This window comes from Leptinotarsa decemlineata, unplaced genomic scaffold, assembly GCF_025532065.1.
Source record: "Leptinotarsa decemlineata unplaced genomic scaffold, Ldec_3_MD MMD2_tig00000199_RagTag_RagTag, whole genome shotgun sequence".
NCBI classification, from domain to species: Eukaryota; Metazoa; Arthropoda; class Insecta; order Coleoptera; family Chrysomelidae; genus Leptinotarsa; species Leptinotarsa decemlineata.
Genome location: NW_027412544.1, coordinates 8,386,024 through 8,404,027, shown reverse-complemented (window position 1 = coordinate 8,404,027; position 18,004 = coordinate 8,386,024). Strand labels below are relative to the sequence as shown.

At 33.8% G+C, this 18,004-nt stretch overlaps 1 protein-coding gene and 1 long non-coding RNA gene across 4 annotated transcripts in view; one reads left to right on the top strand and one right to left on the bottom strand.

Annotated features, from left to right (window-relative positions):
• The window catches only part of exd (PBX homeobox extradenticle), a 27,985-nt gene extending 11,656 nt beyond the window's left edge, over nt 1–16,329 (bottom strand). The window contains exons 1-3 of one of the 3 annotated variants that reach the window (XM_074172892.1): nt 15,694–16,329; nt 8,177–8,643; nt 3,026–3,529 (exon numbers count right to left, since the gene is read on the bottom strand). In XM_074172892.1, the coding sequence (XP_074028993.1) occupies nt 3,272–3,529; nt 8,177–8,643; nt 15,694–16,051 (1,083 nt within the window). In that variant the 5' untranslated portion in view covers nt 16,052–16,329 and the 3' untranslated portion in view covers nt 3,026–3,271. Of the gene's footprint in view, nt 1–3,025; nt 3,530–8,176; nt 8,644–15,693 lie in introns of those variants that run through there. The other 2 variants (XM_074172895.1, XM_074172893.1) reach the window with 2 other exon arrangements.
• LOC141481407 (uncharacterized) lies at nt 9,001–18,004 on the top strand. Its single transcript, XR_012464943.1, has 3 exons — nt 9,001–9,094; nt 9,398–9,546; nt 17,647–18,004. It is a non-coding gene; the product is annotated as an uncharacterized lncRNA (long non-coding RNA).

The window sequence follows — 18,004 nt, the reverse complement described above, 5'->3', positions numbered from 1 at the left end:
ATGATTCAGGAGTTTTAGTGCTCTATCACTGATCGTTTTTTTGTTTTCTCTAGGTTCTGCTACAAGTAGGGTCTTTTTTTCTTTCATTTTCTTTTTTCGGCAATAATTCGAATTTTTCTTCATTCCACTTTAAAAGTCTCCTGAGACATAAGTTTTCATTTCAAGAATTTCTGCATCCGGTAATTTTGGTTCTAATTTTTTTTCAGCAGTGTTGGGTCTCAACCAACCGAGGGGGTGGAAGTACCAAGGTTAATTTCTGATTCAAAATAAAAATCGACGGGTCCTGCATCAACTGTTTCATTTTCATTGGCCCACCCTGTATTGTTCTTGACTACTATATAACTTCTATAGACAATTGATTCATGTTTTTATTCCATAGATATTATAATATATTACATATTCATTTATTAATTATTGATTGAAGTAAATTATGTTACCAGAGGTTCTCCAAGGATCTCTCCTCACACTCCTTCAAAATTCTGTACGGCGCCGGCGCCTAGATTCTTTCAAAACTAGAGTATGCATTTCCTGTGTGGAGCTCCCATACTACCAAGTTTATATTGACATGATCGAAACAACACAACTAAGTTTTTTCATAGACCTTCTTACAAAATGAACTTCGTATAGAGAAGTATAATTGACTACACCGATTTATGTTCCAAATTGAAAATCTCATCACTATCAGATAGAAGAACACGACTTGTTTTTTTGTAAAACTCTTATCAGGATCAAGGAACTCGCCAGACCTCCTCTACAATATTGAGTGGAATATGGTAATTACGTTCACTAGAATTGTACTTAATGCAAATAGTATCGATTTCCATTATTTTCACATTAATTATCCTACCTTCAAACGATTTTATTATCAGTGTCTTGTAAAATGTATGTCTGTTTCAGGCAAGATATTTATTTCAACGGTTATACACCATTGTGTTCTCGCCAATGTATTAAACGTAATCATGCTTAGTAATAGAGTAGAAATGATAATTCCATCAACCAATTCATAAAGAAAATACATTTCCAAAACCTGCCTTCACTTTTCCAAACTTAACAAATTTACTTTGTTTAAAATATCTGGTAGTTTATACGGGTAGCAAAGGTGTCCATACGAAATGAATATGTTCTTAGAAACCTTTTCTGAATCCGTTCAATACTGTCAATATGTGTTTGATAGTAAGAAAACCAAACAATATTCAAGTGACTAAATGGCAATACAATGATTCAAGTGTAGCAGGGGATATTTGTCTACTATTCCTGACAATAAAGCCTAAATTCCTCGATGCAGTTTTCACAATTTTGTTTATATGACTTCTGAAAGTTAGTTTACTATCAAAAATAATACCCAAATCTTTAATTTCATTAACTCTCTTCAGTCTAGACTGTCTAGAGTCATTTATTGAATATATATTTAAAATACAGTTATAACCCATTAAAAAACTAATAGAGAAACAAGTTCCAAGTTATTTAAAGTAGACCAGGCATTAAAGTTTTCCAAATCAGACCTAAGCAAGAAAATATCCATATGATGCTGTATTTTCTTATACATTTTTAGATCATCTGCATATAACAAAGGCAGAATATGATAAATATTCATCAAGTATAATAAGTTAATAAGTATCGGTCCACAATGGGAGCCTTGAGGAACGCCAGATAATACTGGCATCGCTTCAGATATAAAAGTTTTATTACATATGCACTATTGACGACCAACTAAGAAACTTTTGAGCCAAACCGAGGTTAATACCCATAGAACTTAGTTTCTCAACTAATAAGATATGGCTTACCCTGTCAAACGCCTTTGAAAAATCTGTATATATATATTTATACTATCAACTTGAGTCTTTTTTGCAAAGGCATTCAACAAGAAGTTTTGATATGTCCCCAGGTTACTGACGGTCGATCTACCTGAGCAAAATCCATGTTGTTCAGGAATGATAACATTTGAAGTTTGTAGTGACAAATAGGCAGACATCACTTTATCAAACATTTTAGGAATTGTTGATTCGATACAAATGCCTCTATAGTTCGAAATATCCTCCCGATTATCAGATTTAAAAACGTATATAACTGTTCTTCCAGTATGTGGGAAGGTAGCCTATCTGCAGTGACAGATTGAATATGTGTGTTAATGGCTTTGTTAGTGACCAAACACATTTTTCAGTAGAAAAGATGGAACACCATCAGGTAATTTAGTGATATCATTGTGGATATTATAGCAGCTGAAAGAAGGCATCAGGAAATTATTACATTGTTTTACAGTTTCAGAGTAGTTTTGTATCGGTGAGTCTGGACGATCAGCATTATACACAGTAGAGAAGAAATCTGCAGAAAGATTCAGTCTCAATTCCATTTGTACTAACTTTGTTCTGAAGAAACGTGTTTGGGATATTAATTTTTTTTTCCAAATTTTATTCACATGATTCCAAAATAGAGATGGATCGTCAATAAGATGGTTCTTTGCTTTGTGCATACGAAATTTAAAACATTATGAAGCGAGTTCCTTACAGAATGAACGTAAGTTAGAAAAAATAGTATAATCATGTGGACTATGACTTGTTTTATACATTTTATGAGTTTTTTTTTTCAAAAACTAAACTCTTCATCTCATTTGAAAACCAGGCAGGAAATGTGGAGCTTTTATATGATATCACAGGAATAAATGACTCGAACCTCGTTTGGAGGACCTCATAAAATATAGAACGGCTAATTCTAAATAAGTACACCGAGTTCTCAAATTGGATGACATTACATTTATCGCCACTCGAAAAAAGAAGCCACATGATGGATGTTATTAGCCAATGTCATTTGAGGCTATAATTCTAATATCCTGACAATGAGAAAAAGATACATATTGGTAATGTTCTTGTCATTTTATGGTTTTATGTCATTATCAATGCTACATTTTTTTTTTCAATTTTGAATGAACAAGCACTTTGAAGAATATGATGTGAATGCTACATCATAACAAAGGAAGTTTTTGTATCTATCCACTTTTTGATATACCACATCCAGAAAAATAAACAACTACTTTGAAGATTATTTATTTTCTATTGTAAAATACAAGATACTTATTCTATGTTAAAGTTCACAATATAAATATGATTTTTGAAATCTTAAATAAAAAAAGTACTAGGCATGAGAAAAGTCCATAAAGCTGCCTAACCCCTAGTAGGTAAAATCAGACACAATAGTACGACAATACTTATAATAAACTGGTATACTTTTAAATGGTATACAAGTGTTACTCGTAATTTTATTTCATCAACACCGTTCAAGGAGACAGGTCTTGAGCATGCATTGGGTCATATCCACAACTGCTTGCATCATATGCCGAACCTTGATCGTATGCTGAGCCCATAGAATACCCCATAGAATCTTGAGGAGGTGCAGGAGACATCATGGGTGTTGCTGTACCGCTGTAAGGCGATGCACCAGCTGCTTTTTTAGCCGCATACAGATTTGCTTCCTCTTGGGCCTTGCCAATGTTCTTTTTATATCTAATCCTTTTATTTCCAAACCAATTTGATACCTGTAACAATAATAATCACCTGTTGGCATAAATTCATTTTACAAAAGTGGATACTGATAACTCCGAGCTTCAAATAATAGAATACTTGCATATTTTCTGTTATTAGTTTTTTAAAATGAAGGGGTTACTTGATATCAAAACAAGTTCATTAACTATAGTTGTGACGTCAGAGGTCAGCTGAACTTTGTAGTGTAAAAATGATTTGATTTCAGTAAGGCTAAGAAAAAAATTCAAATTTATTCTGCTGTGACAAGGAAACAATGTTGCTTTAATGATTGAATATAAACAGTTATAACACATGTTCAGTTATATTTTGGCTGAGATATTCAAAGCAGAAATCTATTACATATCTTATAAATGTATACTTAGGTTTGAGGAATGTCCCAGGAAACACCAACCATCGCAGATTTTCCATTATCATATTCAATTCAATTGTTTTGAACTTGATTAATCACAAAAATATTGTTTTCAACTGAAACATAAAATTTTTTAAAGTATAGAGGCTTTGTATTACTTACATCGGAATGTTCTTGTTTTTGTTAATGAACTGCATCGATATTTTGCTTCTTCCTTCACCTAAATGAACATTTTCTGAGAAGCTCTGGAAGCACTAAAACTTTAGACACTTGCTATAACACTATGATGAAAAGTCACGAGAATGGAATCTGACCAGTGACGCCAGCATCTATTTTTCACAACAAATATTTCCGGAAAGTTGAGAAAGTTTTGATACAAGTAACCCATTATGAAACAAGACCTTTCTTGAATAAATATTAAATGCATTAAAAAGAACATCCACCAGGATGGATATAACTCGACAAGGTACATTTCATAAGAACACTAATGTATGAGATGAAGTTAGAATATCTGATAATAACAATTCATATACTTTCAGCGTGGAATATACAGCATTATTTTTCAATAATCTGAAAGATTTTACTTGTTGAATGTTTGTATTTATTAAAATCAACCTTCATATAATGTATTGCTGAAACAGTTTGGCTTATTGAAGACAAGGCATCACCCTATATGGTCTTCAAGAATATTTTCCTCAAAATTTTATCAATTATCAATAATTAAAAAATTGATCATATAATATCGTTTAGTTACCTTGGATTCTAAATTGAATAATCAGTTAAAGTTCTTTGAGCTTACAGACGATAATAACAGTTTTCCAATAAATTATTCAACCATATTTTGGGAACCGTTTGTCGGTACCATCGCTTTTGGCTATGAATTGAATATTTAAAGTACAAAAACTTCAAAATCGTAGCTTGAGAATTATCTTGACAACTACCTCAAATACTATGTGTTCTTCATGAGTATTGAACATGCCTGAAGAAACTATTGTTTAGTGAGACACATGTTGCAGTTTTGTAAACTTTTTATTGAAAATCTCCCAATAAGGTGTTACCTGAATATGTTTCTGGTGTATCAGTTACCAGTTGAAGGTTGCAAATAGAAATTTTTCCCTTTCAATTTGAAATTATTTTCCTTTATTATAAACCCTAAATAAATCATCTACTAACCTACATATATGCATTAATTACTCAATTTGAATTTGTTGAAGTCTACATTGTTTTGATTTAGTATTTCAAGCAGAATATTCTGTAAATTTTAAATTCATTCATAATTCAGTTATTATATCTGGATCACTAGACTATTAGTAACGATTCGTGAATAGTAAATCAAATCTATTACCAGTCAACAAAACATTTCGAAATTGTTTCTCTAGCCCCAAAACTGAACATATTGTTTTGGATAGTTTCCGGGTTTTGCCGTGGTCTTCTTTCGTTATAATCTCCAAACGTTTCGACTGCAACTGCGGCAGTCATCTTCAGTGGCGTGGTGGAAGTACTCTTTTTGACATGTCAACTGAAACTGAAGCTCCCATTTCTGCCGTGTCATTTATAGTGCTGATTTTTCGCGCACTTTCTGTAATGGCGACTTCGCGCGTACTCCCTTCGTGATTTGGGTGACTTGGCTTTGTTTTGGCGCTTTTCAATGCTGTGTTTTTGGTAGATATGTTCTCTCTTCCTTTCTATTAAAGTTCTCTTGGTGTTCTAAATACATTCTTGTTGAATAATGATTTGACGTTGCTAGCCTCTCGGTATTTTCAAACAGGATCATGTGTTCCCCGTAGGACAATATATGTTCAGCGACTGTAGACTTACCGGTCTGTCCCAATCGGCAACTCCGCTTGTGCTCGACTAGGCAGGTACCAATGCTTCTTTTCGTCTGACCGATATAGACTTTACCACAGTTACATGGAATCCTGTAAACTTCCGCTGATTTGAGTGGATCTCTGCCGTATTTTGCTGATCTCAGACAGTCCGATATTTTTTTTGTTGGTTTGAAGAAGAGAAACACCAGTGAAGATCAACCCCAAGGCAGTGTCTATCTGCCATACATAGAAGGTGTCACCAACCGAATCGGGAAAATTCTAAAGGAGAAAATTAACACCGTATTCAAACCAACGAAGAAAATATTGAAGTAGGTAGGTAGGTAGGTCTAAAGTGAGTGGGTCTATTCAACTCTCCACCACAACCCATAAGGGTTTATTGTGGCTCACGCCTATTCACACTCGGCCAAATAAACCAAGCTTCTTAACGAAGCTGATTAGTTTGTATGGTGAGTGGTCTTTCAGGTCAGATGGTGGGAGTACGGATCTGCCGAACTCAAAGAACCTGATTCGGTCCCCAGCGGGGCAGGCACAAAGTATATGCTCTGCAGTATCACCATTTTCCAGACAGAGGCGACACACACTGTCTTCCGACAGTCCAAGTCTCTGCATGTGATGATTCGAATGACAGTGACCTGTAAGAAGGCCTGTTAGACATCGTAGTTCATCCCTATTGTAGTCTAACAACTGTTTGGAATCAAGCTTCGAAGGGTGAATAAACGCCTTGGAGTGAGCCAATCCTGGAAGATTCTGCCAGAAGTCCATAACTCTTCTTGCCATCCAGGTGTTAAGTGTTTGTTGGGCAAAGCCCAAAGCGATGCCAATGACAGGTTCTGGTTCAATGAAGCCTTCCAGGCCAGTATGGCCAGGAATCCTTGTCAGGATGACAAGGTCATCTGCATAAGCTTGCAAATCAACTTTTTTTCTGTCGAGGACATCAAGCAGACTATCCACCAGGAGCGACCACAGAAGGGGAGATAGTACCCCACCTTGAGGGCAGCCCCTGGTGACCCTGAACCTGATAGCCTCGCCTTGAAGAGTCGTAGTTGCAGTTCTGTTTACTAGCATGGCACAGATCCAGCCAGTTAAAGTCGATTCTATACCCTTTCTAGCCAGAGACAATACTATAGATTTAGGTAGTCAAGTAATAACAGCAACCGCAATCTCCTTGTTGTCAAAGGATTGGGAGATTTTCTCAACGAGGTAGAGGTAGTTTAATGCTGAATCTGTCAATTTGCCGGTTTGATAAGTTTACTGGTGGTTATTCACTGGGGATGCATATAATGCTACCCTCCTGATATGTCCGTCCAGTATCCTCTCTCAAGTCCTTTCAGCAGGAAGGATGTAAGGCTGATTGGTCGTACCGATTTGGGGTGTGGGTCTCTCCGGCCCACTTTGGGTATATATACCCCCCTTGCTTGAAGTATCTGAGATCAGCAAAAGACAGCAGAGATACACTCAAATCAGTGGGAGTTTACAGGACTCCATGTAACTGTGGTAAAGTCTATATCGGTCAGACGAAAAGAAGCATTGGTACCCGCCTAGTCGAGCACAAGCGGAGTTGCCGATTGGAACAGACCGATGAGTCTGCTGTCGCTGAACATGTAGTGTCCGACATGTACTGTCCGATCCTGTTCGAAAATACCGAGAGGCTAGCAACGTCGAATCATTATTCAACAAGAATATATTTAGAAGCCATAGAAATACACAAACACCCAAGAGAACCTCAACAGAAAGGAAGAGAGAAAATATCTACCAAAGATTTGGCGCACAGCATTGTAAGGCGCCAAAACGAAGCCGTGTCACTCAAATCGCGCGGGAAGTACTCGCGAACCCGCCACTATAGAAAGTGTGAGAAAAATCAGCACTATAAATGACACGGCAGAAATGGGTGCTTCAGTTTCACTTGACACTTCAAGAAGAGTACTTCGATTATGCCACTGAAGATGACTGCCGTAGTTGCAGTTGACCAAAAAAGACCACAGCAAAACCGGAAACCATCCAAAACAGCCGTGAAAGCCTACATTCCTATATAATAAACATATTACTTCAATATCACCGATAATTTTTATTTCCTGACTTTGACTTCTCATGTTGCCAACAAGTAACAAACACTTTAGTGAATCGATGATACCATTTAGAACAAGGTTATTTTTGTGAAAGAGGTTTTTTTATTCTATAAAAATTTTTTGAAATGGACACAAAGATTCGCAGCATGCGGTAGTGAAAAAAGTTGTCCTCTTACAAATTTTCATTACCAGAAAGTGGCTTCCTAAATTATTTGATTATTTCACAGTTGCAACTTTTGAGTAATTGTATCTCCGAAAGTAGACAGGAGCAGTAAGTTTCAACTTCAGATTCGTAATCATTGGCCAAAAATAAATAATTCTATTTGAAAACTTTTCAAAACTTGACGTGAGCCGGGATTACCATTTTGTAAAAGTTAAAAATAAAAACAACTTTACCTGACTGACTGTTATGCCACATTTCCTTGCAAGCTCTTCTTTCGCTTCTTCACTGGGATATGGATTAGACAAATGAGAGTAAAAGTATTCATTGAGAATCTCTGAAGCCTGTTTACTGAAATTACGTCTCTTCCTTCTTGCATCCAAAAATCTAGACCTGAGAATCATTACTGCTTCACAAGTAGACTGCTTGAGTTGCATCTGAATAGAACTGAATTTTTTGTGTATGATTTGCACCATTCTTTCGATTTCCTTTGGTGTAATGGGACGAGTACGACTCTGCTCTCTCAGGAGATTCATAACGTGTGTCGTAAATTCATTACATGCTTGTTCGTATTTCTCTAACTCTTGATGATAAATCTGACGAATTTGAGCTAACTTTGCTCTGTAGTCAGAATGTTCAATAGCATTGTCCGGTTGGCCGGCCTGCGCAGCTGCTGAACCAGATGCCGCCGCCCCTGCACCACCTAAAATTTCCATATAAACAGAATAAGATAATATAATTCTTTTCACTGGATAATTTATTTTTGGGTGATTGAATGATTTTAACAAATATGCCAATTGAAAGAAAAAACTGCCCAACTGTACAAACATTTAACTGAAAATTGTCTACAGTTGGTAGATAGAATACACATGTTATCAATAAAATATGGGATAAAACAAATACTTTTATATAGCATGGTTTATTTATTCTACATTCAGTGACAGCTGTCATTTGGATGATAGTTTACAAAAATTGATGACAAATCACTATCATTTGGCAGTTTACATTGTTTATTTCTATGGTTTCAATTCATTTACCAGTCTTCAAAATGACAGATATAGGAGTTGAAAAATTATATATAAAATATGTTTTTGTTCAATAATAATTAATAGTGCTGACAACTTATGTGAAATTGGCCGAAAATCATACATGGGGTAATTTTTAGTGGATTTTAAAAATAAAAGTAATTCATATAAAAGTTAGAGTTGTTCAGAGCAGTAACTACATCATTTAATTTTTATTAATTTATCGACTTATATCAGATGCCCAAATTGATGATGTCTCAACTGTAATCATTCAAAGTCATCTTTTGAATATTTTTAAATATAATATATTGATTCATGATTATTCAAATATTACTGTGTAAATATTGTTATTTTAATAAGTGAAATAGCTTGAAAAATCAAATTGGATATTATAAATCTTGTTCACGAAACAATTATTTTACAATTTTATAGATAGGGAGGCCAGCATTCAAAAATTGGAAACAGATACAAAGTCGGTTAGAGCAGGAAAAAATTGTTAATTTTAGAGTTGAAAATGGCTAAACAAATGACCATGGTGATACTTCAGTGGAGTTGTTGCCGAAAAGATTAACTTATAACAGGTGATTCTTTCCTCTGGCCTACATAAAAAATTTAAATTGGTGATGATTTCTTGAAGACGATATTTCGGATTAAAATCATGTCTTTCTACATCAACATCAGTACAAAATGAGCATTCGTTTGTGGTGTTTGGACTCAGTAAACACATCACATATGCTACAATGAAGAAAACTTCTTCAACCACACTGAAACTGCCCACTAATTTATAAGTAGTCGATAAAAATCAGAAATAAAAGCTACAAAGTCACTTTTGTGAAAAAACATGCACAAAACTTATCGAGTTTACCTTTTTACTCGAGACAAGAATGTAAGACCTGCTTGAAATAGTACTCAGATGTTGTTGGCCAGATGTAGACATGGTCACATGGTGAAAGTCCATATTTTATAACTTTATATGTAGTCCTTATACCACAGTGTATTGATTCAAACAGATAAATGAAAATAACAACTACTTTTGGGAATCCAAAAATGATTAAAATTTTTTTTTATAAAACAATAAAATTTCTCCAAAGTGATAGCACATAGTTGAATACACAAATCTAAATTTGATAAATACTTCTTACATCATGGAATCACAAGGTTATCTACCCCACCTCTCAACTTTTGAATAGAATGAGATATAAAGGTGGGACAAAAAGGTATGATTTTCAGTACTTTTTGGTAAGAAAGATAATATTCTTTGAAAGGGTGCTTCCAACTTTTTTTTTAAATGGAAAGGAATGTTTTGTGATGCGTCTTTTATTAGGTATTGGTCAGTCGGTAGCCAAGCGGTTCGGCGTGGGTGCTTTGTTCACTCACTCGAATTGACTGCCGTGTTGGTCGGTGGTTCAAGCTCTAGTCCGAACAATCGATCTTCACTTGCTACCGTCCAACCCGTGTTAGGAATCACACGTTAAAAGGTAAGACCTCGTTAATCCTTAGCTCGCACAAGTTTCGACTTCTGAGGGTTGTCGTTCGTAGGGGTGCGACAGCTGGTTAACGAAAAAACAGATTTTAAACAGATTTTTAAACAGATATTCTTCATTTGTTCAAGTGTACAATACATAATACCCAAGCGGGTGTAGAACATGTCAATAACATAAAGAGATCACAGTTAAAAGAAGATAATAGAAAACCCTAAGGGGAAATGTAATAGTTTATGAATTAGAATTACACATTAAAAGGTGTTTTTATCTATGGTACATACCACTTTATGAAATTATCACATCCATATGGAAAATAGTAAATTTATAGACGACTATTTTCAAAACATTCCTCCAGTTTATAGTAAGCCTTTTGTATTAGTGACTATCTAAGATGATGTTTCATTTTATTTATTGTATTTTTTTTTTTCAGATTATTGGATTAATGATTGAAAAATTTTATAACTGAAAATTCAACATTTCTTTGGACATAAGTATATTTTTTTGAATCCGTAATTAGATGTTGTTTGAATCTAGTATTGTAGTCATGTTCTAGTGTTTTGAAGAGTTCATTATTTTCCATAACAAATATTACTGCTTCACCCACCAGGGTAAGTACATTTACCTTTGGAAATATATTTTGCAGTTATCAGTTTGTTTCATATTCAGTATGCTCCCCAAGCATCTTTCTTGGATAACCAAAATTCTGTGGGCATCTGTAGAATTTGTCCAAAAAATAATTCCATATCTAACACGAGATTTAACGTATTCATGATACGCAGGTAATGCAGCCTAAAGGGCTGCTTGCTGTTTACTGACTGAGCCAATAATAATAATAGCTTTTATTACCTAACAGTTAAAAACCATTTACTGGGTTAACTAAGTATGTTAAAAAAAATAATATCGATCATTATAATTACTAAGTTACAATTTGAGAAAATGAATGAATATTATAATATAATAAAATAATAATAATAATCTTTATTCCAAAGAGTGTTTTACGCAAATCAGCGAAAAACCAAAAATGAAACAGTGTCAATTTTCATAATTCTTAAATCTAATATCTAATAAGAATAATTTAGAAAGTCTTCTACATTATATGGTTCTACTTCAATGAGGAAGGATTTAACATTTGTTTTAAATTTGTTGATGTTGTTCAAGGTTTTAATGTTCTCTGGTAGTCTATTAAAAAGTCGTATAGAGGCATAAGAGGGATGTTTTTCAGTTGCTACTAATCTATGTATTGGATAAGATATGTTACTACAATTACGTGTTTGATAATTATGAAGGTCCACACACTTTGTAAAATTATTTTCATGTTTATTCAGATATAGTACACATTCATATATATAAATTGCATACACAGTAAGTATGTGATTTTTTTTTTAATTCCTCTACAGGTTTCTTGATATTTCATTTAAAATAAACAGTATCAACAATAATTTCTAGGGAATCAAAATTGATATCACACAAATTTGAAATTAAATTGAAATTATTGCAAATGCTAAAGATAGGCACACAGAAATTCATAAAAGATAACACCTCCATAGCATCCACATTGTTGTGCAGTAATTTATACAGAAAAATTATTCCAGCAAGTTTTCTGCGTAATTCAAGACTTTCAATATTGAATTTTATGGTAAGAGATTCATATGGAATACCTCTATCAGGATAGATACCATAAGATTTGAAGTAAATAAACTTTAGGAAACGACGTTAGACTTTTTCAATTAATGTACTATAGCAATTGTAGAATAGAGACCATAGAACAGAGCCATATTCTAATTTTGACCTTACGTAGGCTACATAAAGAGTCAATAGAGTAATGTTTGAAAAAAGATCTACAATTACGAACTATGAAGCCATAAACTCTCAATACTTCATTTACTTTCGATCTAATGTGGTTGGAAAAAGACAAATTTTGGTCAAAATATACACCAAGATCTTTAATTAAGTTACTTCGTGACAGTGAAATGGTATCTACTCGATAATTGTACTCGATGTATGACATTTTCCCTCTCAAAAAACACTACTTTACATTTGGATGCATGGAGATATAGTTTGTTTACTTCACACCAAGTCTGTATATTTTGTAACTGTCGTTGCAATGTATTATAGTCTTCGCTAGTTTCGACAGGTAAATATATTTTCAAATCATCTGCAAAAAATAACTTATTACAATCGACATAATTACCGAGGTCATTAATAAATAATAAGAACACAAGTTGTCCGAGATTCGACCCCTGAGGTACTCCAGATGAAGTATTGTAATAAAAAGAATCATAGCCTTTATAAGATACAAACTGTTCACGTTGAAGTAAGTAGGATTTAATGAAAAGTAATGCTGAATTATGGAAAGCAAATTGGTGGAGTTTTTGTAGAAGGATCATGTGATCAAGTCGATCAAATGCTTTAGCAAAATCAGTATATATCACATCAACTTGACCACGATTATCTAAGACATCACTAACATTTTGGGTCAATACAATTAAATTTGTTATGGTGGATCTGTTTGACAAAAATCCATGTTGTTGCGGAGATATGATATTACGAACTGAGGAATGTACGCGATTGTAGATGACAATTTCGAGAAGTTTTGCAAAGTTCAATAAGATTGAGATAGGACGATAATTCCGAATATCAGATGGATCTCCAGACTTAAAAATGGGACAAACTTGTGAAATCTTCCATAATTTAGGAAAATTATTATTTTTAACTGCAAGATTGAAAAGTGTCACCGATGCAATCTTTTACAAAAAAAGGACGGTATCTTATCAGGACCAGAAGTGAACTTATTTTTTAATTTACGTGCCGCAATCAAGCTCTCCTGTTCGCTGATGTTTTCAAAGTTTATATTATTATAAAAACAATTTGAATTTGATAAGCATGGATGCAAAGTATTTTCATCAACTGTAGAGTGTGAATATGTACTGTGAAAAAAATTTGCAAAACTATTTACAATTTCATCTGGAGAATCAATACCTTAAGTGCATAGCAGTAGCATGCCACATTTTGTGCTAATTGGCCAACATGTTTTTTTCAATCCAGTCTAGGATCTATTGTGATTCCCAATAATTTTGAATGAGGAGCAGCTGTTATTTCACCTCCATTATGGAGTAGCGCAAAAGTATCATTCTGCTGCGATTTAGAAAACTTCATGAGTTTTGTAAATATTCATTAACAATTTCAATTCTCTATTCAATGAAATCAAATTAGAAGAATCTGCAAACAAACGATAAATATCACAATTTAAAATTAAATGTATTCAAAACCCACTCCAGTTCATTCCAATAAAAGTTCAAAACGTTCTCAATTCACTCCCTGACAATAATAATGAAGTCTGTATACATTATAAACTGTTCCTGGGGTTATTTCGTTGCAAGCACCAATTTTTCTATCCAAGAGTTCTGACAATGAGCTGAGGTTGTCTATCGTACATTTCAAATGCCATATATCTAGTGGACTCTTCTAAGGGACTACGTCTGGTTGTCTACCAGTTTGGGTAATTGACAAATCCAAATGTGTTTTCAATTAATGTTATGCTTCAGCAAGATAAGGCTGGCTAGATGACAATTATCCATTCAATCCCTTAGAATGACCTGCTCGATTACCTGCTACAATGCTTTTAGATTTTTTGTGGGAAATTGTGATATCTAAAGTATATGTTACACAACAACAGTCAATTTCAAAGCTCATGTTTAGAAAAGGAGGTGCTCTTGACGAAATTATCCATGAAAAATTCCATAATGTAAGGAATGAATTTTCATACTACCTTCATTATTGCCAGGAAGTGAATGATGAATATTCTGAAAATATTCACTGGAATGAGTTCAAAATAGTTTTTTTGTAATGATGATATTTATTGTTTGTAAGCAGATCCCTCATATGAATATTAAACTGCTAATTACACAGAATCAGCTGATCTGATTTCCAAAAATATAAGTGTTAGATAGAGAATTGAAATACCAATTGAATAAGACCCACTTTCCAATTGAAAAAAGTGTTGGTAGTGCCCTCTCAAAGACCATTATCACTACCGATTACCTCTTCTGTATATATGGAATCCCTTGTATGAAGATGTGATTTTGACGTCAGTTTTCATATACAGATAGTTTCAAAAAGTTTGCATCATATGGGAAACTTTTTTATTATCTTTTTGTCAGAAATTTTTTTTCTTGATAAAAATTGGTGCATTGCGGGAAACTTGGATTTGAATTATGAAAATTCTAAATTTCCGAAAAGTGTACAGGGTAGAATGAAAAATAGAAATTTTGACCAAGAGTAAACTACCCTGATTTTCGACATTATTAAAAAAGTTCATTTCAAAAAGTTGTTTGAAATTGAAAACAATATTCAGATTCACCCACAATATTCACCCACCTACGTAACAAAACAAAAAAAAAATCTATTTTTCTATGGTTCTAGCCCCTTAAAGAGTACTAGTATCTCATATACACTCACTCATATTACTATAATAATAGTTCAATGCGAAATTTAGTCCAATTCATTATTCGAACTAGTATATTGATGTTTGTTGAAAACTGTTTAAATTTTTACTAGTTATTTGGTGCAAAATTAATATTTCACTCTGACAAGAAATAATTGACCAAATTAATTAATGCTAAACATTTGAATAATACAAATTTGTAAGTTTACGATCACTTTAATCATAGTGTTACCTCAAATGTTAGTCCTAATTTACATATGTATTAAACATAAATAAAAACCAAATTACAAAAACGTTCAGAAACCTGAATAATAAATCACTAAATCCTTAAATTTCCACATGTTTTCCTTCCATCGTGTACAAAATTTGTTATTGACATTTCGGTTTACTCCCACAACAATGCCTAATAATTAAAGTGATCATAAACTTACCGCTTGGTATAACTTAATTGTTTAGCATTAATTAATTTAGTCAATTATTTCTTGTCATAAAATATCATGCTATATATAGTTAGAAACAATTTCCTGAAGTAGCATTCTGGCAAATACCTAACAAAATAAAAAAAATAAGGTACTTCACTGTAGCAAAAAATTAACTTTTCAGACCTTCTGCATAAGAATTTGTTTTTTTTTCTTTAATAGATAATGGTATTTTTTCAGCAAAGTTTTTATAAGAAATGACTTTTCTTCAAAAAGTGAAATTGCAGATTCATTTCTACTCTGATAAACCAGATCGCCTAATATAAGGTATATTTTGTAAAGCAAGATGTTTTCTATTTCTATTATGAATAGACTACCTACCACCTTTTTCAGGCCCCGCTACACCTTCTGCAATGAGCATATTATCCAGTCTCATCAGTTGGGGATCTGGAGGTTCTTCTTCTTGCGTATTTCTCAGAGATAATACAGTTTTTTCTTTGATTTCACAAAGCACAGAAAATAATGCTGGCTTCATACGGTGACAGTTTAAAGTGTGTTTTCTAGCTTGTGCTTCATCCAAACTTTGATCAGTAATGTTCATGATTTGTTGAAGAATCTCACCAATATCTTGTTTCCTGGGTTGATCGTTTTCACCACCCGACGAGACATCACCTTGAGGATTCATTCCGTAAGGCTGAGGCATCAGCCCACCACCCATCATTCTTCCTGGATCGTCCATTGTATCAAAAGCACTTTACAATTTCAAAGTTACTACCCAAAAACCTTTCTCACATATACATTCACAGTCTGAAATTTAAAAAACTTTTTCTTTCATAGATGTTTTGACAAATCAAGAACATTTACTGAAAACTATAAACAATTCGAATAATGCTATGGCATAGGAACATAAATATAAATTTTGCTGTAAAGCCTGTGCCACAGAATGACATTCAACATACGAACATTGAACAAACAGCCTCACCTAGTGAGTCGCACCTCACACTAACGATCTCCCATCTCCCATGATATAGATTAAATGATGTCCCCAACCCTTTGAAAAAAAGTACTAGAAGTCGAACGAAAAAAGTACTAGATCGAATGAAAAGTACTGTAGTTGCGGTTTTTCATTAATTTTTAACCTCAATTTAACAGCACTTTTACCAAACACCAGAACTGCAATACTCTTTTCGACGCGAGTTTCACTGACCAGGTTGGCCAACTTGTCACGGCAATAATTTTTCAATACATAGGTAGTATAAAACAAAGAAGCTTTCCGCTGGCTGCCCCTGTGTATGCTTAAATCTTCAAAACTACGCAACGGATTTTGATGCGGGTTTTTTCAATAGATGAAGTGATTCAAAAGAAATGTTTATATGTATATAACATGCCTAATAAAGTAGAGAAACACTGAAAATTTTAGAGGTTTATAATGTGATGTAAATGAAAATTTTTTTTGTTCTTACATTGCAAACGCTGGCTGAACCCTATGAGATAGATCAAAAAATGTACTACAGTATTGTACACTTCGAATAAGTCTACATAAAAGTTCGCGATGGTAAATGTCTATCTTTTGGGGATGAGAAGCAAAAACCATTTTTTATCCTCGAGAAATAATGGCTTGTTTACGAAGCAATTTTAAGCAATACAGTTTTAATCCTTATCCAATATAAAATACCTTAAATACATTGTGCATTTAATATATAATATGCATAATATGCTCATTCCACGAATGTGAAGCATCTCTGGTGAACAGAATACGAATAAACTCTGACACTTGTCACTGTTACGAAGCAAATTTCCGTTCCTCTGCCAATCAAAAATGGGAAAAACAATTGACGATCCATTGTTATTTCATATATATTATTATTTTACATACAAAGTAATACAAATTATGAAACAACAAAAACAAAAATTAATTGGCGCTCCGGGGCGACTTGATTGATTCCAGTGGCGCATTTCCTGCATGAAAACCCGGAAAAACCTGCAGCACCACATCATCTGTAGATCTTGATCTGCCAATGTCCTCCCTTTTATAGAATAAAATGTAGGATGTCTGCAGAGGCTCCAATAAATTCAAGATATCGCCAGAATATTTAATGACACGACTATTGTGTCTACTTTCCTATCTCTACAAATAACAAATCGTTGATGCTAATTTGGGGTTTGAAATTACACAGGACAAACGTCAATAGGACGCGACAGCAAGATGTCCGCGTTCTATGAAACATCCATAATCGCGCTATCTGAAAGAATGCTTCAATTTTAAATGTTCCACACTATTTTGTGTGTGTTTGGTTGTATAGCTAATGCTTAAAGATATTTTTTTATGTTTAGGTCAGCTATTATCTCTGCAGTCGTGTGCCTGGATATCGCTCAGAGGGCGACAAAAAGGCGGCCAAAGTTCGAAAGCTCACCAAGAATGAAGCATTGCTTGTAAACATAGGGTCCCTTAGCAATGGCGGTCGAGTAATAGCGACGAAATCTGATTTGTGTAAAATTGCTTTAACAAATCCCACGTGTACAGAAGTCGGCAATACAATATCTCTAAGTAGAAGATTTGATAATCATTGGCGTCTCATTAGTTGGGGCCTAATTCGAGGAGGAAAGACCATCGAACCATTGAATAACTAATATTTTCATTTACTCTGAAAAAATATCAGATTATAGAAATAAATTCATTACGACTAGCAAA